The following is a 27685-nucleotide window of genomic DNA, read 5'->3' on the forward strand; positions in this document are numbered from 1 at the left end:
ACTGAGCCTGCAGGTGCCAGGGGTATGAGAGGTAAAGACTTGTGGATAAATAACTCACTGAAAGGCAGGAAACAAGGGCTGGCTTTCAGAGAGGAGATGGGCTGTCAGGGTTATCTGCTTTTCATCATCTGACTAATGATTAACTGGGAAAGCAGCGCACTGTACTGAGGAAACTTGATGTTTGGGGTAGCCAAAAGGAACACAAGCTGTGAAGAGCTGCAAAAGGATCTTCTAGTCCTGAGTAACTGGACAGTTAAGTACACGTTATTCAATCACAGTAGGAAGGCTAATGACACCCTGATGGCTCCTAGCAGCTAGATAGCAGCTAATTCTAGCTGCTAACTGTGGGAAGTGGATGTTGGAGTGAAAATGGCAGCTGGGGTGCGGAGGGCAGATACACACTCTCAGGACAGTATTTGGGGGGTGGAGGGGCACCCTGGGGTGCTGGTGCTGTTGTTAGAATCCCCTCGAGGCTGCTGACGCCTACAAGAGACAGGTCAGGCAGAGCCGGGTCTGAGCCCATGAGCTGTAACTCAGAGCCAGCTTGTGCCCAGGCTGTCCCATCTCTGCTGCACTGGCTGGAGCAGAAGGCCAGATCCGAGGCTGCCAGGGTTCCGCAGTAAGGCTTGCCCAGCCATGCCCGAGGGAGTTGAGCAATAAAGAATTGATGGGCTTGATGGGCAATCGGTCTCAAACCTTCTGAATCAACTGAAGACTCTCCCATGCCAGCCCAGGCATCAGCTACCTGTGGTGGCCATGGGATGGGAATGCATCATCATGCAATTCTCCCGCTGGGTGTGATCATACAGTACCTAGGGAGAGCCTGAAGAGCCATTTGCTCCTCATGATCCTGCTCTGAGTGGGATTTCCAAGGGAAACTCCTTTTTTTTTTCCCAGGAGAAGCAGCCATCTCCCACTCCCCTGATGCAGCCCAGTGCTAACACCAATCTCCGTTCTCTGCCAGTGCTGCCCCAAACAGAGCTGGAGTTAAGAGCCCCTTTTTGGCAACGTGTAAATCTAAAACAGCTCCATAAGGATCAGTGTAAGTTTTTCATGTAAGCGTAGAGTCTGCAGATAGCAAAAGTAGGGAGAGCGAAGCAGAAAAGAAGAAAGGAAGGAGAGCCAGCAGGCCCAAACCCAACACCTTGACTCCTCTCACAACAGAACGTAGGGGCAGGTCTAATTCTCATTTTACTCCGAGAGGACAGTGAAGCTCGCTCTCCTCCACACTCTCTCATGGCCTTTCTTTCTCTTTTCCCAAGACTCTTGGCAACCTCTATCACTAGTCAGCCACCCTTACTGTAAGTTTCTTTAAATTGAAATGGGACAACCTTCCCAATTATGGGGGATCCCTTTGTCAGAGAAATGCCTGGGAATACAGTCCCTGTTTGACGAAATTGTGAGCAGCTAAATTAACAGACTAAAGATATGATTCTTTGTAGGAGAAAATCTGTTTTACCATCAACTGTTTTAAAGGTACTCTTTAATAAAATATGTATGTTCCTGGATTCTATTTACTGTCAAATAAGACCCCGAATTTATGAATATTGTGATCCATGTGTGTGTCCCGTGGGGAACTTGGACCTCAGCCTGTGCGTTTGCTACTCTCAACCTTTGAGGCCCCAGCTGTGTAGGCACCATTTGAATTCATGTTCCTGTTTCAGTTTCATTTTTGCACTCTCTGAGTCTGCAGGTGGCTCTGAGTCACCTGCAAAAGTCCTACAAACAACAGCATCCATTTTATCCCTTACCCTGGAGGTGGACAACTGCCCAGCTCCCAGGGCAACACATACAGCCTTTGCCTCAGCTTTCACTTCTGCTGTCCCTCTCCCTGCCCACTTACACTGTAATTTTCTCCACTAAGCCAGCCCTTGCATCCCTCAAACGCTGCTTGGTGGGGCAACCCCTGGAGTCCATTGCTGGAGGCCTGGGCGGTGCGAGGGTGAGGTGACATCCAGGGAGCTGGTGGCACCTTGCAGGGACACGCGCAGTCCCTTTTCTCCTCCAGCCCCTTCCCCTCAGGAGGGATGCTGACACCTCTCACCTGTACTGCTCGTTGGCTTTCAGCTTCCCGTTGCACGTTGCCCTGGACTGGCCGCACTCCTCTGTTCCCACCGGCACTCGCCAGGTTTCAGGGGAGCTCCTGGTGCTCGAATGGAAGGGATTGGGGATTAGCACAGCCAGGTAGGAGTCCTCTGTCCCGTAATAGTGGTCATACCATGTGCTGGACATGATTTCCTGGGTGGGCCTCAGCACTGAAGGGGAATGTACAAGGTGACAGTGGTGGTTGCAAAGTGACGTCCAGGGGACCTGCTGTGCTCCAGGGAGCCACTGCAGATCAGGATGTTGCAGGGGCACTTACGTGAATCATTAGTGGTAGCAATGACACCGTAATACTCAATCTGGCCGTTCTCTTCGCTGAACAGGTCGGATGAAATGATAACTGTGGAGCTGGCCTCTACCTGGAAGATGTCCACCCGCAGGGGTGGAGGCAAGGCTGGAAAAAGAACCAGCAAGCACAGCCTGTTAGTGTGTCCCTGCTCCCACAGACCAAACACACATTGCTCACATTGACCACACATTGACCAGCCTGCCACTGGTCCCAGCATCACTGCCCAGAGCCCTGAACCTCTGCAGTTCAATGCAGGACCACATGGGGCTCACAGGCTTCTGAAAAAGCCCCCAGCTCTAATTAGCAACACTGGGTGTCCTCTGCTGGGGTCTGTGGCAAGGTTTTGGGAAAGAAGGGGACTCACCCTCCACTGTTGTGTTGCAGATCAGAGTCACAGCCTGGCTCCTCATTGTGTTCATGCCCACTGTGCTCACAACAATTCGGTACGACGAGTTTGGCTGCAGCCCCTCCAGACTGGCCTCACTCATAGGGATGCTCATGACATACTTGGAGGTGGGAAGTCCATCAGAAAGTCTCTCTGTCACCACTTCATAAACCTCCACATCTCCAGGAGAGCTGGTCCAGTTCAAGTAAAGGCTCCTTGACTCTGGTAAGCATTGCACATCTTCCACTGGGTTTGGCTCTGTGAAAGAGAGATGGCAGGCTCTGAATTTACTGGATCAGAGAAATCCCAACCTCAGTCCGTGCATCAGCCCAGAGCCACTGCCTATCCCTAGGTCAATGAGAGAGGAGCAGAGCTTGACATCTGTGACCTGGGAGCCTTCTGTGCCAATGGCCACAGGACAAGGCAAATGGGTGAGGGCCTGAGCAGATATCTTAAAGGAGAAGCAGAGCAATGGAGATCTCTGCAGAGCCCTCTTTGCTTCACAGGTAGCCAGGCCAATGGGTGATAGGGAATCTCTGTGACAGAGCTAGGTCTGATGGCTACCAGACAGTCACCTTGCCAGCTTTTCTTATCTCCCACCATGAAGACTTCCCATGCTCCTGTTTACCCCCGAGCGCTGATCCAGTCTTGAGGCCACCCAAGTGTTTCTCCCCCTTCCAGCCTGCACTCCCCCCATCCCCACAGCAGCTTATACCCACCCATCGGCACTGCCAAGGGTTTGGTGCTGCTCCAGTAGGGCCCAGCCACGCAGCTCAAGGAGACAGAGTAGTTCCTCCCTGGGATCAGCCCCTGGAGGAGGTGCTGGACTTGCCCTCGGCTGAGAACGTGCCGCCAGGGCAGCGTGCTGTTCCTGGGATCCCGCAGCCACAACTGGCACTCATCCTGCTGTCCAGAGACACTGTCCCAGGAGATGAGCACCGTGTTGTTCCCTTCAGCCACCGCAGAGAGATTTTTGGGAACTGAGGGGGCTACAATGAAAACCACACCAGGGGAGAGTTACTGTGCCGTGCATGTACTCTCTTCCATCCCATAGAGATACAAGTAGAAGATGGGTAATACACAAGGAAACTTATGTTTAGTGATAACATTTCTGCAGCTGCTGGCTGCCGCTACCAGAAATGACCTTTAAATCAGAATTTGAGGACATGCACAGTGAGGTGCACGAGGACATGGGCTCTTCCTCCTGCTAATTAGCAAGTTTCATTTAGAGACCTGCCTGAAGGGCTCTGCACGTGACTCCCAGCACCCTGCCAGGGGCTGGCTGAGCGTGGGAGCAGAGACCTCTGGATCCCCCAAGCAAAGTACAGGGACTGTAGGGACAAGCACATGAAAAGGCTTATTGTACTTATCTGCAATTTCCACATTCCTTAAACAACAAAAAAAACCCACCCCAGCCTCCCCTTATCCCCCACGCCAGGAATTTTCTGAGTGCCTGGGAGACTGGGATGGTGGGGTGCCCCCCCCTGGCTGTAAGGCCTCATGGTTTCCCAGGCTGCGGGTGTCTCTGCCAGAGGAGCACTACTGCCATGGGATCCCTTGCTCTTTTCAGTCACCCATGCCTGGAGGAGCCAGTTTGTGTGAACAGGGGGGCCATAAGCCCCTGCCTCCTGAAACAGCGACCGTGGCTGCCAGACTGTCCCATGGGCAGCAGTATTGCCCTGCTGTCCCCTCCACGGGGTCCTTGCACAGCCCATTGCTCCGGTGGCACCTACAGCTTCTAGGCAGCAGTCCTAGCCATGTGCTTGCCCCTTCCCACAGTGGGTGCTGGGGAAGGCTGAGCCTCATGCATGATGCAAAGACCTCCAGCTCTTGTCACTTACTTGTCCAGTCACTGATGTTCCCCGCAGAGGCTGCGTAGGGCCCTGCCACGGACACCACTTCCAGCAGGTATTTATGTCCTGGAGCCAGGCCAGAAAAGGTGAATTTGCTGGTGCCTTTCTCAACAGATACATTGGCTGCCACAATACCTGATCCTGAATGATACAGGAGGAGCCTGTAACTGTCTTGTCCTTGGGGTTCAGCTCGCCAGGACACACTCAGCCTGTTGGGATACCCCTGGTTCATCATGTACACGTTACGAGGTGCCAGGGGGTCTGGAGAGACAGGATGGGAAACATGACAGTGAAGGGCCTGAGGACACCGCCTGGGTATCTCGGCAGAGTCATCAGAAGGGATGCACCATTCAGGACAGGGCACTTCATCTTGGCTGGATGACTGCATCCACCAGCCTGGAGGCATCTAAAAGCAGCTTCTGCAAGCTTCAAGTGGTGCTTGTCTGAGAAGAGACAGCCCGTCCCAGATGGGGTGAGACACTCAGAGATGGGTGAGGAGGGAGCGCTCAGCCAGCTAGAGGGGACTGGAAGGTGAGTGCTCCCTCCTCCATGCCTCTCCTCTGAAGCAGAGACCCCAGAGCTTCAGCTGGCCTAATCCAGGCGGGTGGAGCTGATAGTGAGCATGGGCAGAGTTCTGCTCAGTGCTATGGCACTGACATGCCCTTGGGTTCAAGCAGGGCTGGTGTCTGGCACAAAGGTCAGCGGGGCCGTGTCCTTTGCCATGAGCTTTCATGACTGCCCAGAAAGGCCCACATCGCCCTCAAAACAGGGTACTCACATGTCCAGTTGCTGACATTCCCTGCAGGTGTCTGGTAGGACCCCGCTATGGACACCGCCTCCAGAACATACTTGCTTCCTGGGACCAGTCTGGTGAAGGTGAAGTTGTGGGTGTCTCTCCCAAGCGAGGTGGTAGCCGCCACGCTGCCCAGCCGTGCGTGGTACAGGGTCAGCGTGTAGCCATCTCGCCCCCCAGCCGCGGCTCCCCAGGACGCACTCAGCCTGTCGGGGTGCCCCGTGCTCAGCAAGCGCACGGCGGCTGGGGGCAGCGGGCCTGGGGAGTCAGCAGACCTGATGTTAGGGACCAGAGACCATGCAGAAGGAAACAGACACTTGATGGGACATTGTGCAGCAGGACTGATGCTCCCTGAGGGCTGGGACTTGTAGACTCCCTCTGCTACTCTCCTCCTGCTCACTTTTCTCTTTTATGTCCCCATCTCACTTCACCTTTAACGCTGCTCAACCTCTCTGGTCCTTCACATGCCAACCCTTCTTCATCCAGGTCACCCTTGTTCCCATAGCCTAGCTGAAGCGCCTTTGCACACGCGTCCTCCAGCACCCAGCTGGCCTGCAGCTGCCTGGGCAGAGCTGGCACAGCATCCATACTCTGTCCAGCCCTAAAACCTGCCTGGGTGGAGAGGAGTGCTGGGCTAGTCCATCTCCAGAGCAAAGACCCATTCTCCTGGGAGGACTGTGGATTAGTCTCTCCCTGTACTACGTTGATTAATTTCATGAACCTTCATAGTAATGTGGTTTCTAGCTGCTGGAGGAGACTCAGCGAGGGCGCAAGTTCTCCTGTATACAGGGAGACGGAGCAGCAAGGACAGGGAGATATCCTCACGTAGGCACAGCTGGGCAACCCTCTATGTCATCAGCATGTACTTGTGCAAGTCTACAGCTGTGCCCATGAGGGTAGCAGCGTGCCGCTGCACTAAATGCAGCATCTTGTATCCAAGCACATGGCTGTGCTCATCTCCAAAGGCACCAGGTCCCCAGTAAACCTCCCAGCCCTGCCCAGTGGTGCAACATCTCCTGCCCCTCAGCAGAAGGCACGCTTCCAGAAACTTACGTGTCCAGGCACTGATGTTGGGTGCCGCTGCCTGGTATGGTCCAGCCATGGCACTGGCCTCCAGGGAGTACTTGTATCCTGGGTTCAGGCCCATAAAGGTGAAGTTGTGGGTGTCTCTCCCAAGCGAGGTGGTAGCCGCCACGCTGCCCAGCCGTGCGTGGTACAGGGTCAGCGTGTAGCCATCTCGCCCCCCAGCCGCGGCTCCCCAGGACGCACTCAGCCTGTCGGGGTGCCCCATGCTCAGCAAGCGCACGGCGGCTGGGGGCAGCGGGCCTGGGGAGGAAACACCAGTCACTGCCAGGAGCCACGGTCAGGCTGAGAGAAAGGAGATGCTCCATGTCTGTGCCAAGCCTGGGCTGCAGGAGGTGGGTCAGCCCTGCAAGGTCCTGAGGGCTGGCTTTGCCCTTGACTCTGTGGCAGCTGCCTCTGGGGATTTCCTCCTCCCTGGTGCTGCCTGAGCCTGTGGTGGCTGTGGACAGCTATCTGGCACATGGGTGGCCAGGCCACAGGGGTCCTGCACACACTCCCCTGTGCTGCAGGGCACAGGCACCGGGCGTTTCCATGGGTGGGAGAGGAAGGCAGGATCCGGCTGCATCAGTATGGCCTCTGATTTGAACCGGGAAGGGGGGGATCTGGTAGAGGACACCTGGCTGCAAGGAGAGCATCATACTCACGTGTGCAGAGGGTGAGGTTGGGGGTGCTGGTGTGGAAGGGCCCAGCTGTGGCCCTCACTGCCACGCTGTAGTGGGTGCCAGGGCTCAGGTTTCTGAAGGTGTGACTCCTGGCATCCCCACCCAGCACCACGTGCCCAACGTGACTGCTGGAGGCTCTGTCATAGACATCCACCACATAGCCTTCTGCTCCTCGCCCCGATGCTGCCCAGGAGGCCTGCAGCTCCGAGGCAGAGGGGCTGCCCAGAGTGAGGTTGGCAGGGGCCAAGGGATCTGGAAAGCAACAGGGAGACCGTCAGCTCCTGCGTGCCACCACTCGCTGCTCAGTGCTATGAGCCAACTGCTTTGCCCAGTGCCCAGTGCCCTTGTGCTCTGGCAGTGCTGGACTCCAGCCCCCAGCTCCCAATGGGTGGTGGGCAGGGTGGCCACCAGAGATCCTCCCAGAGAGAAGCATGGGGACAATTGGGCAGACAGTGCACGTGGCTCTGAGCACAGTATCCTCAGGGTTTGCATCTGGACTTGGCAAGGGATATCCAGAGCCTTTGAGGTGGGTAATGAGATTGTGTCTGTGTCAGGGGAGGAGTGAGGACAGTGAGCAGAAAGGTGGGACAACTATGCGGAAGCTAGGGGCACAGCAGAGATGGTTTGAGATGGGGAAGGTGGTGGTGGGTGCTCTGCAAGGCTCAGATGGAGGCTCTGGGGTACAGTGGAGTGTCCAACCCAACCCATCAGACTCACATGTCCATTGGGTGACGTTGGTGGAGGAGGCTTCTAATGAACCTCTCACAGCAGTGACCTGCACAGCAAACCTGCTGCCTGCCTCCAGGTGAGTCCAGGTGATGTTCTGGGCATCTGGACTCAAGGTCCGGACCCGATTCCTACTCTGGGTGCTGAGGCCATACAGGATAACATGGTAGCGATCCATCCTGCCGGGGGGCTTGTTCCAGCGTGTGTAAAGCTCTGAGGAGCTGCCTGGGTTGGTAAGGCTCAGGTCCGTCGGTGCAGCAGGAACTGCGAGGAAAGACAGACATGAGTCAGAGAGAAAAAGATGCAGTTCTGAATGTGCAGCTGTCTCTGGGGAGGAGTCTTGCTTTCCCCAGGCAGCCAGCAGCAACCGGCCAGCACGCACTCTGTGCCCACGTGGTACAAGAAGGCTGCAAGAGGCAGGAGATGACCGCAGAGAAGCATCACCGGGAACCAGGCCAGGATACCCTCCTCTCCTCTCCCTGGGTGCCAACATTGATCCCCATCCCATTCTGGAGCTCCTCGCAGTGCTCCCACCCAAATCATAGAATCATAGAACTGTCTATGTTGGAAGGGACCTTTCAGATCATCGAGTCCAACCATCAACCTAACACTGACAAAAACCATCACTAAACCATGTCTCTAAGCACTACGTCAACCCATCTTTTATATACCTCCAGGGATGGTGATTCCACCCCTCCCTGGGCAGCCCATTCCAATGCTTAATGACCCTTTCAGCGTAAAATTTTTTCCTAATATCCAATCTGAACCTTCCCTGGCACAACTTGAGGCCATTTCCTCTTGTCCCATTGCCTGTGACTTGGGAGAAGAGACCGACCCCCCCTGGCTACACCCTCCTTTCAGGGAGTTGTAGAGAGCGAGAAGGTTTGAACACCCCCCAGCTCCCTCAGCTGCTCCTCACAAGACTTGTGCTCCAGACCCCTCACCAGCTCCATTGCCCTTCTCTGGACCCACTCCAGCACCTCAATGTCTTTTTTTGTGGTGAGGGGCCCAAAACTGGACACACACTCGAGGTGGGGCCTCACCAGTGCCGAGTACAGGGGGACGATCACTTCCCGAGTCCTACTCGCCACACTGTTCCTGATACAGGCCAGGATGCTGTTGGCCTTCTTGGCCACCTGGGCACACTGCTGGCTCATGTTCAGCCGGCTGGCCACCAACACCCCCAGGTCCTTTTCTGCCGGGCAGCTCTCCAGCCACTCTGCCCCCAGCCTGTAGCGCTGCAGGGGGTTGGTGTGACCCAAGGGCAGGACCCAGCACTTGGCCTTGTTGAACCTCATCCCATTGGTCCCAGCCCATCGATCCAGCCTGTCCAGATCCCTCAGCAAGACCTTTCTGCCCTCAAGCAGATCAAACTCCCGCCCAACTTGGTGTCATCTGCAAACTTACTGAGGGTGCACTCGATCCCCTTGCCCAGATCATTGATGAAGATGTTAAAGAGAACCGGCCCCAGTACCGAGCCCTGGGGGACACTCGTGACCGGCCGCCAACTGGATTTAACTCCATTCACCACCACTCTCTGGGCCCGGCCCTCCAGCCAGTTTTTAACCCAGTGAAGAGTACTCCCATCCAAGCCATGGGCAGCCAGTTTCTCCAGGAGAATGCTGTGGGAAACCGTATCAAAGGCCTTACTAAAGTCCAGGTAAACAACTCACCCATGGGTGGTATGGATGCTCACCTGTGCACCCAGTGATGTTCTTGGGGAGGGAGAGGTAGGGTCCAGCTACAGCCCAGATCTCAACAAGGTAGCAAGTTCCTGGTTCCAGCCGTGCCAGGGTGACATTGGTGCTGTCTTTCCCTACTTCCAGGTTCCTTGCCGGTGCAGAAGAACCTTCCTCATGCACACTGAGCAGGTATCCATCCCTCTGCCCAGGAGGGGTCTCCCAGTGCACAGCCAGAGCCCAGGCAGCGCTGACAGGGCTTGCCGACAGGGAAAGAGGAGGTAGTGGGACTGCAGGAGAGAAACAGCGTTACAGGGGACAAAGCTGGGATCCTCAGGACTGACTCTAGTTTGGGAATGAAGCCGGGAGCTGCAGGACTGTGAGCATCTAACATGCTGTCTAAAGACTGCTGAGAGCAGCAGGTTGCTCCCAGTTCAAATCTGCTCCCTGTGTCCCAGGTGATAATGGTGCATCACCATGGCCTGAGACCCCCTTGTCCCTAAGTGCTGGGGAAGCTCACAGTGTGCCCCAGTGAGCTGCTGGGCTCAGTGAGGGTCCCAAAAAGACACCAGCATCCTGAGTAGGAGACAGGCACCAGGTTGCAGGGATGTGGTCTCAGGGCCCTCCTGCAGCATAGCCCTGGGACCCCCTCTTGGTCCCCAGCCCCTCACCAGGTCAGAGCCAGGCTGGGTACCAGGGATGGGGACGCGTGCAGAGGAGCTGTGTTCCTACCCGTGTAGCCGATGGCAGTCTGAGAGGAGGTGCGATGAGGCCCAGCCTGAGAAATGATCTCCACACGGTATCGGGACCCTGGCACCAGCCCCTCCAGGTCAAGCTGGGTGACTCCACGGGGGACAGACACATTCCTTATGATGGATAGGGACTCAGCCACTGAGAGCTGTACCAAGTGGTCTCTGCCACCACCTGACTCCACCCAGCTCACACGTAGCTCCTGAGGTCTGCGGCCAGGCTGTACACTCACATTAGCCAGAGACAGCGGATCTAGGGGGAAATGCAGCATGGAGAGATATGAGATGGTGGAGGAAGGCAACTGGAGAAGCCAGGACACAGCCTGCACCTCTGCACAGGGCTAAAGGAGAAGTGGTAGCCACTGACTGCCAGTTCCCCTGTTGTCCTGGGGGACAACAATGCAAGTTGCCTGTCCATATCCAAGGCACTGCCAGCATGCAGGTGCTGCACTGAGAAGAGAGCACTCAGCTCCCCAGCGGGCTGCTCTGCTGCACAGACAGGGAGCAGCAAGCCCATATTAGTCTCTCAGCTTCCTCTCTCACACCCCTGTCCCACCAGTCCCAGGCTGGACTTGATATCATGAGTGGTCTAGGCAGAAGGTTCAGCTTGACCAGGGAAAGCCTGAGCTGGGGAAAAGGGTCTTTTGGGGCCCAGAAACCAGCACACAGCACCTAACTCATGACACATGCTCTGATTCTCAGGGGCAGGTCTCACTGGAGCCCTCCCCCTGCCCGGACACATCCCTGCCACTGCCAGTCTTGCAGACAGTGCCAGGATGCCCCATCCCTGCAGGAGGGTGGGGACACTTCTCACTCACATGTCCACTCAGTGGCAAAGTGTGACGAGGATCTGTATGGACCAGCGAGGACAGTCACCTTCAGGAAGTACTGAATGCCAGGGGACAGCCCTAGGAATGTGAAGTTGTGGGTGTCTGGCCCCACTGAGATGTTCCTCTGTGCTGGATGGCTCTTGCTGTAGAGCTGGAGGTGGAACTGGTCCACATCACCAGCAGCCTTGTCCCAGAAGGCAGCAAGTCCCAGTGGGCGTCGGGTATTGGTCAGGGTCACGCCGGCTGGAGCCAGGGGACCTGAGAGAGAAGAGACATCCAAGCGGTGAGAGGCAGTCATGGTGGAGCTGCTGCAGTGTGGAGTGGGGTCCTGCACGTGCTGGTCCTGAGCACCCTCCACTGCCTGTCCCTGGTGGGCTCAGAAATCAGCCCTTGGCATATTGAACCCCAGAACAGCCTGAGCTTCTGCTCCGCAACAAACTTTGGAGTGGGTCTCCACCTTTCCTGCTGGGTGACATTTGGATATGTTTTCCATTCAGTGATGGGTTTCTCCTGCACTGAAGACCCTTTTACTTCCAACCTGGCTGAATGTGGCCCTGGTTGTCCTTCCACTCTTTGCCTGTCTATGTGTCCCTGACCCTGGTTCTCCTTCCTCCCCATACATGGTCCACACTCTCCCTTGCTTCCATGCCGTGAGCTTTCTGCTCTTGTTGGCAGGCCAAGACTGCAAGTGGCAGTAGGGCTGAGGTTGGGGTATCGCACTCACACGTCCAGTCTGTGGCTGATCGCACAGGGGATCTGTAAGGTCCAGCCATAGCAGCCATCTCCAGTGTATACTGCCGCCCAGGGACCAGGTCCTCAAAGGTGACATTCATCCAGTTGCTCCCCACAGTCATGTTCCTGACCCGCTCCTGGGACTTGGTTTCCCAGAGGGTGCCTGTGTAGCCGGTGCTGCCAGCAGGAGCCGCTCTCCAGGAGGCTTGCAGAGAGGTGCTGTGGCCCTGATTGCTGAGGGTCAGCTGCTCCAGGGGCAAAGGATCTAGGAAAGGAAAGGTCTAGAGTCACAGCTGCACCCAGACTGGGGTCATCTGGCAGAAGTGCATCCCCAAATGTGCTGGGGCTAGAGCCCCTTCCCTGGGAAAACCCACTTCCAGGTGCTTTGGCCACCTGTGGTGTCTGAGGAGGCCACCGTCCCCACTGCTGCCACCCACCCACCAGTTTGGCAGGGACTGGTCATGGTAAGAGAGGACTGCTCTGGTGCTGGAGGAGATGGTGAGTGGGATAGTCTGGACCAGGGTGGTGGTTCAGGGCAGATGCAGCCTGAACAGTGCCACTGGAGGGTGGCCCAGGGAGGAGGAGGACAGCACTGGGCTCTTCTGACCCTTGTGCCAGGTGGCTGGGACACAGACCAGGGTCAGATACATCCAACAGTACCTCTGCTTTCCTCCTGAGCCTTCTGCCCTTTTATCGCATGAAGCTGCAGAAGACCCATGCTATCACATGCTCTGGGGCACAGCATCACAGAGAAGGGCAAGATTCAGTGGGAACCCTGGGGCTGGCTGTGGTGAGGGTTTGGCACTCACATGTCCAGTTGGTGATGCGCTGGGGTGAGGATGTGTAGGGGCCAGCCACGGTGCTGACCTCAAAGGTGTAGAGAGTCCCAGGGTGGAGGCCATCGTAGGTGAAGTTGGTGACACCTCTAAACAGTGAGCTGTTCTTCATGGGGTACTCCACGGGGCTGAGGGCCAGCACGTAGCCGTCTCCCATTGCCTCCTCCCAGCTGGCCAGTAGACTGTAGGGGCTCCCTTGGCTGGACAGGCTCACAGCAGATGGTGCTAGCGGCTCTGCAAGGGACACGGATGGGATCGTGCATGTCACTGAGCGTTAGGCAGCCAGGTTGCTCTCATGACACTTTGCAGTGTACCCCCCCCCCATCCCTGCCAAACAAGGGCAGCCAGGGAGCCTTTTACCACTCCTGGCACCAGGGGCTGGGTGAGTGCCTCCCCACGCCGTTTAAGGCTCCAGTCCTTCCCTTCAGGGTGGCAGCTCTGGGGTGGATGCCTGAGCACCAACTGCGGCTCTACGAGTTGCCCAGGAGGGACTGGGCACAGGGAGATGCTGCTCTGGGGGGAACTGGTGATGCTTCACCACCCACCAAACCAGTTGTGGTGAGCAGAGGGAGTGGAAGCTGTCTTGAAGCCTGCCAAACACCGAGTCCAAAGATTACTGAGTAGGATCTGGTCTTGATTTGTGCCTGACACTACCTGCACCGATCTGCCAAGGACCTCCCAGTCTCCCCATCACGAGGAGCTGTGGGGCAGCACATTTTGCTGCTCTGACCCACAGCCTGCCCTTGAGACCAGGTGCCGCTACAATGCGCAGCCCCATCTCTGCTCCTGCTGCAATCCTCCTCCCCACACCAACCCCTCCGTCAGGAGGCAGAAATGGCCTTGAAAGGGCATGCTCGGGCTTTCAGCTTACGTGTCCAGGCTGCTGTGCTGCGGGCTGATGCTCTGTAAGGCCCAGCCACTGCTGTCACCTGGACAGAGTATTGCTTCCCGGGACTCAGCCCGTGGAAGGTGACATGACTGTTATCTCCGTCGACAGAGATGTTCCTCGTTGGCACACCATCCTCTCCCTCCTGCAGTGTCACCAGGTAGAAGTCCCTCTCTCCCGCTGGGGTGCTCCAGCGAGCCTGCAAGGAGTTCTGCTCCTCCGCAGGGCTCAGGGTCACATTGCTAGGGCTCAGAGGGTCTGGAAGGGAAGAGAAGGGACCTGTGTGCATCAGGGTTATGGTGTGCTCTGGACCCCATACACCCCTGAGCCTCATTCCCTGCTTCCTTATCTGCAGGGTCACATCCAGCCTTAGACATCCTTATGGAGCATGCTGTCTCCATTCCCCAGCACAACCATGCCTCATCTAGCAGAGCCTAGACGAAGCTGGCAGCCCTGGAGGGAAATTCCTAAAAGTCCCTCTCCTCTCTATTTGTGTCCCATCATGAGCTTGCTGATATTCCCAGGAACTGGCCTGGACTGAACTCCTGGATGGACGCCCCTGGCTCGTGCGTCTGGCACCAGGGACATTTGTTCAGTCGGGTGGGTCAGAGCCACAGACGGCAACAGCAGGGATAGAGTCAGACTTGCTTCATAGCAGAAACAAACCAGATGGGGGTGTGGAGGCCTTCCAAAATCCCAGCTGCAGAGTCAGCAGTGAGCAGGCTCCAGCTTCCTGGACTGGCAGGCGGAGCAGGAAAGAGCTGGAGACTCATCAGCTGGTGGCACCCAGGTCCTTCCAGCATGCGCCTGACCAGTGTCTCTGCCCAGGCCAGGACAAGTCACTGGTCACAACAGCTCTGAGCTTGCAGCTTGGCACCTCCATAATTTGTTGCTCCTCACTAGAAAAGGCCAATGCTTTCTTGGCATTTGGCATGAATCTTGCTCTGTCCTGGAGGCTGGGCTTGCCCTCTCCATTTCCCCTCTGGCTTTCCTGGGAACATCTGGGAGAGCAAGTGTGGGGTCAGAACTGTTCACAGTGCCATGGACACGGTGTTGGCAGCAAACCAGGACTGTGGTGGTGGAAGTCACCTGCTCTCAGGGCCATTGCCAGCCTGAGGCCAGAAGGTGAAGGAAGTTGGGTTGAATGGTGCAACAAGCTGGGGTCTGGGACAGTAACCTCAATTTCTTGACCTGCCAGATGCTAGCTTCCTTGGTTGTGTTTGCACAGCACCCTGGACATTAGGAACATCCGCCAGGATGATACCAAAACCAGGTGCTATCAAAATATATCCTTGACAGCAATCAAAGGGGACCAAATTTCCATTTCCCTCCAGGAATCTCCAGTTCAAACCAACTTCTATCCCCTTGCCCCCTGTTTTCTTTGCTGCCCTTGGACAGACCTGAGGCATGCGAGAGCCCAGCCCCAGATTCACTGAACACCGGTGGTATCTGCTGCCCTTCCATTCTCCTCCTCAGGGAGAGGTCACAAGCTGATTCCAGTGTGCCCCATGGAGAAGCAGGCTGGCATTAGGAATTCACCTGTCCAGGGGACTCACTGGCCCCAGAGCTGGGTTCTGGAGTGGCTTTCATCCAGGTCCAAGCAGAATAATTGCCCTCTGCACCCAGGGCTCTGGCAGGAGACCTTTGGATTCAGAGGCTGGACCAGAGGTAGCAAGAAAGCCAGGGCCACAAAGGTCCTCCCCCATCCCTGGCCATCATACTCACATGTCCAAGCGGTGGCATTGGGCCCCACCATGGTGTAGGGCCCAGCCATGGCGCTCAGCCCCAACCAGTACTGGGTGCCGGGGTGGAGATGCTGGAAGGTGTAGCTGGTGAGGCCCCTCCTGGCTGACAGGGTGGTGACCACCATCTGGGTGAGGAGGTTGTGGAGCGTGAAGTGCAGCCAGGCGGCCCCCCCAGCGCCCGCCCAGGAGGCGATGAGGCTGGTGCTGGAGCCCGGGCTGAGCCTCAGCTGGGTGGGGATGGAGGGAGCTGAGGGGAAAAGCAGGAGGGAGCGAGGTTCAGCACTGAGGCTGGAGCTCCCAGGACCTTCTTCTCTCCCCAGCATTTCCTATGCCCACAACTGGTCTCTATGCTGGCATGAGGGCTCAAGGTCTGGCAGGGTCTGCTGAGGAATTTCTCTCCCATGTCCCTTCCCAGGCAGACTGAGGGGGTCTTGAGGTCCCTCCATACCGTCACTCTCTTTTGGGCTGCAGGGCGGAGGGGGTGGCAGCCTGGATAATGCAACATTTCTGCAGCTCCCACCAGCCAAGATCTTTTGTCAAGATCCCCAGATTTCCCTTCTCCCAAGGGGACATGGAGCACCCAAACCCAAGCTGCATGTCTTGCAAGGCAGGACTGAGGTGCGAGGACATCCCTATGGCCAAGCACACTGGGCTGACAGCGAAAAATTCTGTTGTTACCCATCCTACGCGAACTCCCCATCCTGAGCCTGGAGACCTCCTCCCCCTCTCTGCCAGCCCAGCCAGCACATGTGCTGCACCCCTCCTGCCAAATCCCTTCCCTCTTGGGTAGGCGCACCCATCAATCCCACCTGTCCACTGGTGGATACTGGTGCTCGCCTGACTGGATCCAGCCAGCGTGCTGACCTTCAAGGCGTACTCGCTGCCAGCCAGCAACCCGTCAAACAGGAAGGTGGAGGCGTTTGGCAGGATGGACGCATTTCTCACCAGCGTCTGGGAGTCGCTGTGGTAGAGGGCAAGGTGGTAGCTGTCTCGCTGCCCGTGGGCATGTGCCCAGGACGCCTGCAGCATGGCAGAGCTCCCACCGCTGCTCAGGCTCAGGTTGCGGACGGGTGAGGGACCTGCATGGGACATAGCACAGACAGTGTTGGCTGGTTGTCTGGGGATGCTTGACCTGCCAGGTTGCTCAAGAGCTGGTGGGACAGTATCTTCACCTAGTGATGTCCTGCCAGCCAGCTCCACAGGACCCAATACCCCAAGCACAGGTCCATCACCTCCCTGCCAGCCCACCAGTCTCCCAGGGGTTGTGTGGGATGCACCATCCCCTTTGGATCAGTCTCTGCACAGACACTCTGAACTGGGGCTGAGAGGCTTGGTCAGGGACAGCACACCAGGTGAAGCCATCAGCACTTACTTGTGAGCTCACCTGCTGCCAGGTCCTCTCTTCCTGCTGGCCCTGCGGGTCCTACCTCCTGCCTTCCCATTAGCACCAGCCCCTGCTCCCTGCAGCCACCACTATCGACACCATCCCTTCTGCTGGCCAACCCCCTCCCTCCAGCTCAACTCTCCTTTTCTAGGTTTCCACCTTCACTTGTGCTGATTTACCCAAGGATCTTCTGGAGAGATGCAGGCAAGGGCTGTCATCCTCACCTGAGCTGTGGGCTTACCAGCCCTGCCCCTCCCCCTGGTCCCTGGCATCAGCCAGGGAGGGCATAGAGCAAGGCTTGGTGGGTGAGCCAGTGATTGACAGAGATGTGCCAAAATGATGAAGCAGTTACTACTTCCTTGTAGCTCTTTCTAGACTTCCAGGCATGACATTTTCCACCCCTCAGCTCTCTGCAGTCCACATCATTAGCTATATTATTCCAGAAGAAGATATAGCATGAGCCCATGCAAGGTGCAGGGACAGGACCCTCCCTCCACATGGATGAGGGAATGACCCCTGGGGCTCCAGGGACCAGGGAAGGAGCCTAATCCTTGTGGAAGTGAGGAAAAGCCCAACTTCCCTAAGAGCTCATGGGACTCCGCACAGACCTGTACTTTGCACTGTCCAAAGCAGTGGGGTGATCGTTGGTAGGAGCACTGAGACCCTTTGACTCTGCAGTCCCTGGGGAACCTCTTACTTGTCTGTGCTGTGACTGTCTGGCTGGTGGTCTCCATGCAGGCAAGCGTGGCTGTCACCTCTATCTCATAGTGCATGCCGGGGATCAGCCCATGGAACCAGAAGCTGGTGATGTTGGGTCCAGCAGATCCATTCTGCAACGGTGTGCCGGACCCCAGGGAGGAAAGAGCGAGCGAATATCCCTTGGCACCCCCCTCTGGCTCATCCCAGGACAGAAGGAGGGAGTCCGACCGGCCATGGTCACTCACACTGAGGTTCAGGAGGGTCCCTGCAGAGGCAAAGCCAAAACCCTCAACAGGGAGCCGTGGTGCTGCTGGGTGTCCAGCCTGCTGGGCCAGACTCCCCAGCCCACGCAGCCTTGCTGCACACCTTAGCACAGGTCACCACCATGGGCACTGCCATGCTTCGGTCAGGCCCCCCAACCCCAAGGGCTTTGAACAGCCTTTGGAAAACACAAGAAATATCAGAAATCCCTTGGACTGGGGTCAAAGGCATCATGTGAAAGAGATGCACCTAAACAAAGAGCATCTCCTCCATTGGAGAAAGACTAGAAGACTTCAGGTCATCACATGCTTTGTCCAGACAGCCCGGGTTTATAACAGAAAAGTTGCCCTGGCTGGATATAACCCATTGCTCACCACCTTGGTTGGCTTGAGCCCCCAAAAAGATGTCAAAGGCCTCTAGGTCCACCTTGCAGAAGCAAGACAATGGCCAGTGAGGGAGGATAGATATGGCAGTGGGGCCGTTACGCTCCCTGCAAGAGTCTCTGTCTCTGTGTGGGCTCTGACGCAGGAGAGGGTAAAGACTGCTTCAGAGGGATCCAGGCACTGACTCCCCCTGTCCTGCCCAGTGCAGAGTTGACATGGGAAGAGCAGGACACTGCGTGTGTGGAGGAAATGTGGGGCCAGATTTGCACAACCCCCTGCTGAGGTGTGTCCCTGCCGTGGCCTTGCTGCAGCAGCAAGGTCAGCACGCTGCGGCTGCAGGGCCGGTGCTGTGGCATCCAGATGGAGAGCGTCTGGGGACAAGGATGTGGCGTATGGGGCTTGGCCTAATTGGTGGGTCAGTGGCCAAAACTGCTATTGAATCCCTGCCCTTAGAGTTGCCCAGGAACCACCTACACAAACAGGAGCCAGACATAGCCTGTCTGTCGGGAGCAAGCTGGCAACGTGACCCTTGCAGGCTCCATCTCTGCCTCCCCATGCCTCCACCAGCAGATCGTCACACGCTCCCCATCCCCAGCCTTGCTGTGAATGATGGAGCTCTCTGCTGCCTTCAGCCTTTGGGAAACACCAGAGGAGCCCTAGTGCTAATAAAACATTTATGTAATAATTAGCACTTAAAATTTATGACATGCAACATCTTGTAATAGGCTTACATGTGATCTGGCATGGCACGAAAGCTTTAAACAAGCACAGCTATTGCCACAGAGGTCTGCCTGGGGGCTGCCTTTACACAGCAAAACAGGAGCAGTGTGGGGCGAGCCCCAGGGGCAGGGGCACCTTTGGGATCCACCTTTGGGACTGCTCAGGTGTTGCGTGTGGCCTTCCCACAAAGGACAGTTTCACAACCTCCTGCAACTTCCGTTTCATGCCATGCTGTTGTTTGGAGCCTGCTGCCATGCCAAGAGCTTCACTCAGCAGATGAGTGCAAAGCAAATTGGGGAAGTCATGTTGCCACCAAAGAGGATCATGTAGTCCCCTTGGGAAGGCCTTCTCAGTGCCACCCCTGAGCAGTTCAAGTGCAGATTTGGGAAAAGACAGCTCAGGAAGGGTTATCTGAATGTAGTTTGGCATCCAGGGGCCAGGTGTCTACACCTGGGCCAGCTGCCCTGGGCTCCCCTTGCTGTCAACAGCCAGTCGCAGCAGCTCGCAGAGCATAGGGGATGGCTAATCTCCTCCTGGAGAGAGCCAGAGGGATTGTGCCCTGTGTGGAGTTCAAACAGGGATGGTATTTCACTGCAGGCTCTTTCTTATCTCATGAAGGCACGAGTTCCCCACCCATGTTTGTCTGCTTCTCTCAGGTTTCCAACAGACTGCATCACCTGCCTCCATCTGTTACTTTGCAATCTTCTTCTTCACCTCTGCAGTACAAATGTACTAGTACCTAAAATGGGCCAGAGGCATTCCCCAGCCCTGAGGCCCCTGATCACAACACTGCTCAAGTCCCCATAGATAAGCTCCACAAACCACATCACAGCCAGCCACATCCAGGTACACCCCATGCCCTGACTGGTGCCTGCAGATCATCTAGGGGAGTTTTCACTGGCACGGGCCAGCGCCGGCTGCAAGCACACAGCAGTGCTTGCTGGCTGCAGGGCAAGTGCGGCTTTGCGCAGCCATGGGGCTGCCCCATGGAGCACCATCCTGCCCAGCCAACTGCAGGCGCTCCGTGCAGGGCTCATGCTGTGCTGCTGCTGAGCCCACTTGACACTCCATGGGAAGGAGAGAGCTTGGAGCCTTGTCCATCTCTCACACTGCCCGCCATAAGGCTGGTTGCTGGAGGCGGATGGGACTGAATCTCTGCCCTTCCCTGGCCATGACTTGCATCTTCTGGTAAGTCTAAACAGAGTATTTACAAAACTACTCTTAACTCTTGAGTGTCCTGGTGCAGCACATCCGCTCATCTCACTGCTCCTGGGAACAAAGATCACCCTCTGCAGCTGGGGATCTAAGTTTCTTAGACTTACCTCTATCACTGGGTGCATCCTGTCCCTCCAACCCTGCCCGTGCTGTCTGGTTGCATCCCTCACCCTGGGGGATTGAAGGTGTCAAGTGAGAGATGGCCAAGGTGCGCTGGTCTGAGCTGAGATCAACGCCTATGGCATCTGGGACCGTGACCCTCTGGGGACTGTGACCCCTTTTCCCAGGAGAGCCCAGGTCACTGTCCATGTCGCCCTCCCCTCGCCAAGGCAGGGAGACAGACTCAGCAGATGCAGCTTGTGGGCTACCCTGGCCTCTTGTGTGGGTCGTGGGACAGCAGACCAATACGGAGCCATGCCCACAGGGGAGGACATCCCACCAAAACAGCCAGGGCACAAGGTGAAGATACAGGGAAGAAGGGAGGGAGTTCCAGACAGGCCCTGGCAACCTCTACAGGCTCCCCTGCTTCCCACGATCATGGCGGGGGAGGATGGAGAGACCCCAGACCTCAGTCCAGCCTCCTGCCATCCCCCACAGGCAGCAAAGCGAGGGCTTGGCCTGGGAGCTTCAGAGCATCGAGCACCCTCCCCACCGCAGCGGGTGCTGAGCACGCTCGCGGGATGCCCGTCTCCCCACAGTCTGCTCGCGAGCAGGGTGTGCCCTGCTTAGGTTGAGGCTAGTTCCCTCCACATTAAAGGAAGTGTCTCTGCCCACTCCCTGTCCCGCAACAAGCCACAGAGGAGCAATCATCTTTCTCTAGTTATTTCCCCCTTGGATCTGCTGGCTGACTCATTTCTGGCTCCCCCACTGACTGCGGTGCTTCGGGGAGCGTGCATGCGGTGGGGAGCGAAGGGGCTCTGGATCCCTGGGAACGTCAGCCAGCCAATTCCTGGGGCGAGGAGCCGTGCAGCCATGGCAGCAGTAACACGCTCCGATACCAGGCGCCGGGGCGAGAGGGCATGGCCAGGCGGGGGGAAGCGGAGGAAAGAGCCAGCTCGTAATTGCAAACGTCGCTAATCTGGTGCAGCTGCACGGCTGGAAAGGCAGCCCAGAAATATGCCGTCATTCCTCAGCGGGGTAGGACTACGCGAAGCCCCTTGCCGCCAGCGAGCTCGGAGCCAAGAGCCCGCACGGACAAACGGGGGGGATGAAGAGACAAGGTCTTACCTCTGCCAGGGTTCCCAGGAGCCGCAGCACGCACAGGACGAGCAGCAGCGGCAGCAGCGGAGGTCTCATCGGGACCGGGGTGGCTGCAGAATAGAGGGATGACAAGTTGGGGGGGGAATAGCTTCTTAGCAGCGGCTGTCCCCAGCCGGCCCTTTCTCCCGTGGCAGCGGGCGGTCGCCCCCCTGCATGCTTTCCGAGCGCGGGCGACAGGATGACATCAGCGGGGACCCGCGCTGCAGCCCCCCCAGTCCTCGGGCAGGAGCGGAGCGCGCCCCCGGGCCGGGGGGAGCCCGGCGTGCGCCTGAGCCCCTCGCTGCCTGCATTTGCTATTGTTCCCGCGGCGCCGTGTCCCTCTGCGGGGACCCCGCGGCTCTCCCCGTGTCAGCGTGTGCCTGCTGCGGGCAGAAAGCTGCTGCCGGGGGGCTCGGCGGGGGGGGACTCCGGCTGTGCCTGGGTCTCCGCACGGCCGGAGCCCGGTCTGGCCATCGGGAGGAGTTCTGCGGAGTTGTGGGAGCTGGTGCTGAGAGGGGAGGAGAGGGGAGGAGACAGGATAGGACGGATGGCGGCTCTGAGCTGGAAGGGAGCGCCCAACCCAGCCCCCAGCGAGGGCAGGGCCGGCGCCCCGCAGTCCCCGCGGCCCCCGCAGTCCCCGAGGCCCCCGCAGCCCCCGCAGTCCCCGCGGCCCCCGCAGCCCCCGCGGCTGGGCGCGGATGCTGGAGGGAGCATGGGCGGGAGCGTGGACCCGGGCGCCGGGTGGTTGCGGCTCCGTGCCCGGCTCGCTCCGCTCCGCACGCAGGGGTTTCTGCGGGGGGCGCTGATGGGGAGCGGGAGGTTTGGCCGTGCTGGGTGTGCAGGGAGCCGTGTGCCCCTGTGCGATGCCCAGGCAGCTTGGAGCTGGGGGGGTTTGCACATTGTGAGAGGTCCCTGTGTGCCGCATGCCACCGGCACAAAGATGCCTGGACCGTGCTTCGCCTGTTTGGGGGGTTGGCTGGGTCCCTGTCTGTTTGTGGGTTGTGGGGACTGTACTCTGCGGTGCTGCCATGGGGAGCACGCCGTGCCCCCCCAGCTGTACGTGGTGCTGTGCTGTGTCTGTGCAATGTGTGGCGGGATGCCAGCTCTGATTCAGAGCGGAGATGCCATTGGCTTCACATCAGCGCTGGAGATCTGGGACAGTGCTGGAAGAGGTTCAGTGATGCATCTACCCTGGAAGCCAGCGCAGCCTGTGTGGCCATGGGAGTCTGTCACAGTAGCCAGCACGGCCACCAACGGGGGCTATTCAAGCTCTGCTTATTGCTGTGAGCCACCGAGCTGTCAGGGTGGGACACATCCCCCAGCCGGCCTCAAGACAGCAGATTCCCTCCCCTCAAAACTCAGAGGTTTGTCAGGTGGGACCTGTGACAGTCAGATCAGCCCCCAGTGCCTGGGCAAAGACAAGGGAAAGCCCCAGACGCTGCACGTAACTGAGAAGAGAGGGAGACACAAGGGCCCAAGTCTAGGACCCATCTCCAACCCCAAGTCCACCCCCAAACCTCCTGACAGCCACCCAGCTGAGAAAGGGGACAGAGCACTTGAGTCCCCTTCCCTTTGCACAGGGGACAGCTAATTCCCCAGGTCCTGGCCAAATGGGACTGGTGCCAGGAGTCTTGGTCCGTGGTCACAGTCACGTCTCTGCAGAGGCCCAGTCCCCTGCCTGGAGTGGGCTGAGGGTAAAGGAGCCCTGGCCCTGCTGCTCAGCCCAGCAGTGAGGGCTTATGTGTCACCTTCATCTCCCCTGTTAACGACTCGGGTGTCCCTGCAGCAGAGAGGCACAGCTCAAAAACTGGAGGTCCTCTGGCCCCAGACCTGACCTCCCCCTGCACCCTGGACATAGGGATAGGGGTGGGAGCAGAAGGCAACATCTTGGCTCTAGCACAGGCAAGTTTTTTAGTCCTTAATACCGGCAACTCTGGAGAGGCCTGAAGGTCAAAAATGCAAGCAGTGCATCTGCTCAAGTGATGGAGGCCTGGGGTAAAAGCTCTGGCTCTTACGGACGCAGCGATAGGCGTTTGGGACTGAGGTCCACCAGCACCTGGGGTTGATGGGGATGAGCCATCAACAGTGCCACAGACAGCTGGGGACAGCCATCCCTGCTGCTGGACATCAGCGTGACCGGGGACTGGCCATCCCCCACTGGAGCACAAGGTGGGTGCTCACGGATACTGCTGGTGACATCCTCCAGCCACTTAGATGGTTGGGGAGGGAGTCCCCCTCCATGAGCTGAGGCAGAGGGAGGTTTGGGGCTGGCTGCTGCCATCTCCAGCGCGCTGGGGACTGTTTTAAAAGGCCCCTTGCCAGAGCTGGGCGGCTGCAGCCAGCTGGGAGGAGGCTGGAGCTCCCTGCTGCAGTGAGGGCTTGCCAGGTTCACCTGGGGGCCCCGGGTGGGATCTGGGTAGATACAGTGGGCTGGCCCCCAAACGAGTTTGCAGAGAGGCTTTGGGTGGATGTCCCCATGTGGGTCCGTGGTGAGGTGCAGGCTGTCAGGCAATGCACCCTGCCACAGCAGCACAAGGAGAGGTGACCCCGTGTTGGATGGGGAGCATGGGGCTGTTTGCTGCCGTGAGCAGCCTGGAGAGTGAGGATGGCTGGGGTAGAGGCAGAGGAGGCTGGGGGCAGCTGGGACCGTGTGGTGTCCCCAGGAGGGTTACAGGTGAGGATAGAGCTGAATTGGAGGAGCTCCTGGCTGATGAAGCAGGGGTCAGAGGTGAGAATGGAGGGCCTTGGTGGGCTGGGAATTGTGATCCAGGGGGATGAAGCAGGAGGGACCCTTGGTTATCAAGGAAAACCCTGGGAAGAGATTTTGCATCCCCCACTGTCTGAGGCAGGTGACAGGAGGCAGTGTCCCCTGCTGTGGCACAGGCAGATTTTCCCAGGCTACAGAGTCAAGGTGGGGCTCTTCTATCTTCAAAGCACACCAAAGAGAAGCTCCAGGCCAGCAAGAGGACAAACCCACTCGCTGGAGTCCTGGGAAACTCCAGCTGGGCTGAATCTGCCCTGCCCAGTGGGGGAGCAAGCTGAGCCCGCACGCACTCGCTACACCTGCCTGCCTGCAGCCCCAACGCTCTTGCCACCAGCCTCTCTGCAAAGCTGGTCATCTCCATCTCCAGCCACACCAGTTCAGTGGGGTGGAGATGCAAGGGAGGTAAACGGGATGTGGCATCTCAGGAACTTGTTGGAAAACAACTGCTGCTACCACGGCCCTTTGTGTGGGTACAGCTCTGGGCATTGGCTTGCCCAAGGACCAAAGGGTCTGTCCCGCCCTCCCTGGTCTTTGGGCTGGGGAGCCAAGCAGGGACTCCTGGAGCACAGTGTCTCCATTCCCCCGGAGCCCACTGCCTTGCTGTGTCTCTGCCCTACACCTCGCTATCCAGGAGGAGAGGTGACCCCCCTGCCCAGCATGAGGATGGGCTAGGGAGATGTCTCACCACCATGCCTTGATGCCCACCAGGATGGGACTGACCTCTGTGCACGGACCCGGATGTGTCCAGCAGCTCTCCCAGCCTCCACATGCTGCTGGTGGCCAGTTACAGGGCCCGCAGAGCGGGCACTCCACTGGCCGTGGGGACACATCCATACCAGCCCCACTGATTTAAACCAGGCAACCAGGCAGTTTTGCTCCCTGAGCTCAGGGAGTTTGGGCTGTGCCTGTGTTGGAAACAGCCCAAAGTGCTGGTGAAAGTGAAACCCAGACCCTGTCCCTGGCGCCACGGGGCCCAGCAGCCTCCCATACTGGACAGAAGAAGCTGCTCGATACGTGCCAGCGCTTCCCTCCCCACAGCCACCCTGGTGACACCATGCCACCACAGGTAAGGACAGAGAGAGAGGCTGCCTTCATCTGGGGATGCCAGATCTCCCCTTTGGTCCCCCCGACAGTGAAGCCTTTGGCTGTGCCAGACCCAAAAAAAACTGCAGAAGGTCTCTCCACCCAGCAGCTGGAACCAGGCCTGGAAACTCAGGGGCTGCCGAGTCATCACATTTTCCGTGAAGCAGCAAAGGCTACCGCAGGGAGCAGGGGGATGGGGGATGCCCTGCCAACCATGAGCATTAGAAAGCTATGCTGGACAGATCTGGGCTGGGACCGCGGGGTCTGTGCAGCCAAACCACCGCCTCCTGCAAGGGGCAGAGCCTCGGGCTGGGAGATTGTCCTTGCCCCGGACCCCAGTGGGATCATGCAGTCTGGAACAGAGATGGGAAAGGGGACCTCTGACAGCGTGCCCATCACTGTGGTGTCAGGTCTTGCTTATGCTGAGGGACAGTAGCCACAGCGCAGCAGCAAAGGCCTGGTCTGGCAAAGGCTCCAGGGCAGTGCCAACCTCAGACCAGAGCAGAGTCCACTCACAGTTTGCCTTTGTACTCCATGCACTGTCCTTTACTCCAGGTGCCCTGAGCATGGAGCTGGTGGCACAGGGCTTGTCCCTGCTGAGGCATCTCCTAGACCTAAGCATGGTCCTCCACACCTGGGGGAAGTAGGGACCCCCCTCCGGGAAGCACCAGCTGGGGTGAGTTTGAGCAGGGTGGGCAGCAGAGTGTGTGCCTGCGACACCTGAGCATCCCCAGTGTCACAGGGTCCCAGTGTGGTGACAGCCAGTGGGCAACGCTCCCAAGGCTGGGCATGGGCAGGGCCTGGCAGGGTCCCTGCACACCGCTGCCAGGGGACAGCGTGCAGGCAAGGATGCTGCCACTCCCCGAGGGACTCAGCCTGCCACCCAGAGAGGACACTATGCCATGAGTGATGCTGTCACTGCACCGAGAAGCCTGTACGCATGGCAGGACGTGCAGCCCTTCTGTCCCCGTGGGAGCTCTGCTGTCCCTCCCTGGGCAGGAACCCTTGCATCCAGTATGTAACAACATGGTGCCCAGGGGATGCGTGATATGGGGCACTAGTGCCACTGGGATTGGGTTGGGAGCAGCTCTGGGGCTCCTGTCCTGCAGCAGCGTTTGTCTGGTCCTTGTCCCTCTGGTCCCTGTCTCTTCTTGTGCCCACCAGCACTCTGAGCTGCCCCAGGCCACAATTTTTCCTCTCTGTCACCTCTGGGGTGCCGAGCCCTGCCTGAGGCTGCGAGGGAGGAACAAGGGAAACAGGCTGTTCCCAGGGTAGAGCCTGCGGATGATGCAGGTGCCGCTGGGACCTCTCTCTTTGCAAGGTTCACACGCCACCATTCTCCAACCCTAAACCCTAGAGCACTGGGATGCTCTTCCTTCAACCCCGTCAGTTGCAAGTGTTTAATCATTTCTACATGGAGCCCTGCCAGCACTGCTGCCTGCCTCCTGCCTGGTGCCTTCAAACCTTGGAGCTCTTCCCATTTTGCAGGGAGGGGAGGGGGGACATCATCCCTTCTGCAGGGCAGAGCTGTGCCCAGAGCTGGCCAGGCTGCAGGACAGCCGGGAGGTGCAAAAGTGACACCCATACTCTGGTGATGCTCTGCACTCCCTCCTGCTTGGCAGCAGAGCTGGGATGCCTGCGGGTGCAGAGCTGGGAAGAGCCAGGCTGCGGGTGACTCAGAGCACGCCCAGAGCAGGCAGAGCCGGGCAAACTTGCTCTGCCCCCCCCGGGGTGCGGGAGCCGCCCCTGGGCCTGAGCAGGCTCAGGAGTCCCCTTCCCCTGGCAAGAGGCACCAGGTGGGGAGGGCTGATAGCAGCCTGCAGAGTGCCTGCCCCATACCTACTGCAAGCAGTGCTAGGGCAGCGCCTGGATGGCCCCCCAAAATCCCTCAGCCCATCGCCAACAGCCTGCGGAGCCCTGCGGGGCTCTTACGCCCACCCTGGGATGTGGTGCCTGCACAGGCTGACACCAAAGATGCCTGGGGCCACCAGGATGCCACGCTCATGGAGCCAAGAAATAGCCACGAAGCAGCTCCCGGTGCCCGTCCACACCTCATCATGCTGGAGACCCCAGGCACGAGGTTCCCCCTCAGCAGGCACAGCCCTGCAGAGAGGCTGCCCATCCCCTGCCACCCGCCCTGGCGCCGTGGGATGGGGCTTGCCCGCACCGTACCAGAGCACAGGAGAGACCGTGCTCCTTTCCCCACTGCATGCATCCCGGCTTCGACCGTGCATCTAGGAAGAGAGAGGGAGTAGGACCAGTACCTCTCCTGGTGGGCATCCCCAGCATGGTCCACAGCCCGTCCCCGCGAGCCTGGCGCGTGCAGTGTCAACTTGGCGCGCTCACACTTGCCGTTTACTCCTGCTTGTGCACAGCCCTGACGCTCAAGTCTGGGCTGGTCCCGGGGGAAGGCCTGCCTGGGCTCGCCCAGCGTCTCAGCCGCAGGATGCCAGGGAGGAGGGATCAGCTGGACGGAGATGTCTCCTGCGGTCCCGTGAGGGCAGGGGTCTGCGCACCAGGGAGGGTGGGAGACATGATGGTGGCTGGGCATGGCTCACACCTCCCTGCACCTTGCCTGGGTTTGCA

The 27685-nt window shown here is 58.3% G+C and overlaps 1 protein-coding gene across 1 annotated transcript in view; it reads right to left on the reverse strand.

Annotated features, from left to right (window-relative positions):
• LOC141475122 (receptor-type tyrosine-protein phosphatase V-like) overlaps positions 1 to 27379 on the reverse strand; it is a 42787-nt gene extending 15408 nt beyond the window's left edge. Inside the window, exons 1-21 of the mRNA XM_074163330.1 lie at positions 27364 to 27379; positions 21241 to 21323; positions 20121 to 20184; positions 17433 to 17699; positions 16161 to 16430; positions 15332 to 15598; positions 13592 to 13864; positions 12694 to 12954; positions 11877 to 12149; positions 11141 to 11410; positions 10306 to 10575; positions 9591 to 9863; positions 7886 to 8158; positions 7151 to 7420; positions 6477 to 6749; positions 5409 to 5681; positions 4619 to 4891; positions 3497 to 3766; positions 2757 to 3035; positions 2363 to 2497; positions 2045 to 2255 (exon numbers count right to left, since the gene is read on the reverse strand). Of these exons, the coding sequence (XP_074019431.1) occupies positions 2045 to 2255; positions 2363 to 2497; positions 2757 to 3035; positions 3497 to 3766; positions 4619 to 4891; positions 5409 to 5681; positions 6477 to 6749; positions 7151 to 7420; positions 7886 to 8158; positions 9591 to 9863; positions 10306 to 10575; positions 11141 to 11410; positions 11877 to 12149; positions 12694 to 12954; positions 13592 to 13864; positions 15332 to 15598; positions 16161 to 16430; positions 17433 to 17699; positions 20121 to 20184; positions 21241 to 21323; positions 27364 to 27379 (4844 nt within the window). The remainder of the gene's footprint in view (positions 1 to 2044; positions 2256 to 2362; positions 2498 to 2756; positions 3036 to 3496; positions 3767 to 4618; positions 4892 to 5408; positions 5682 to 6476; positions 6750 to 7150; positions 7421 to 7885; positions 8159 to 9590; positions 9864 to 10305; positions 10576 to 11140; positions 11411 to 11876; positions 12150 to 12693; positions 12955 to 13591; positions 13865 to 15331; positions 15599 to 16160; positions 16431 to 17432; positions 17700 to 20120; positions 20185 to 21240; positions 21324 to 27363) is intronic.
• Positions 27380 to 27685: the final 306 nt, after the last annotated feature.

This window comes from Numenius arquata, chromosome 24 (genome assembly GCF_964106895.1).
Source record: "Numenius arquata chromosome 24, bNumArq3.hap1.1, whole genome shotgun sequence".
NCBI lineage: Eukaryota > Metazoa > Chordata > Aves > Charadriiformes > Scolopacidae > Numenius > Numenius arquata.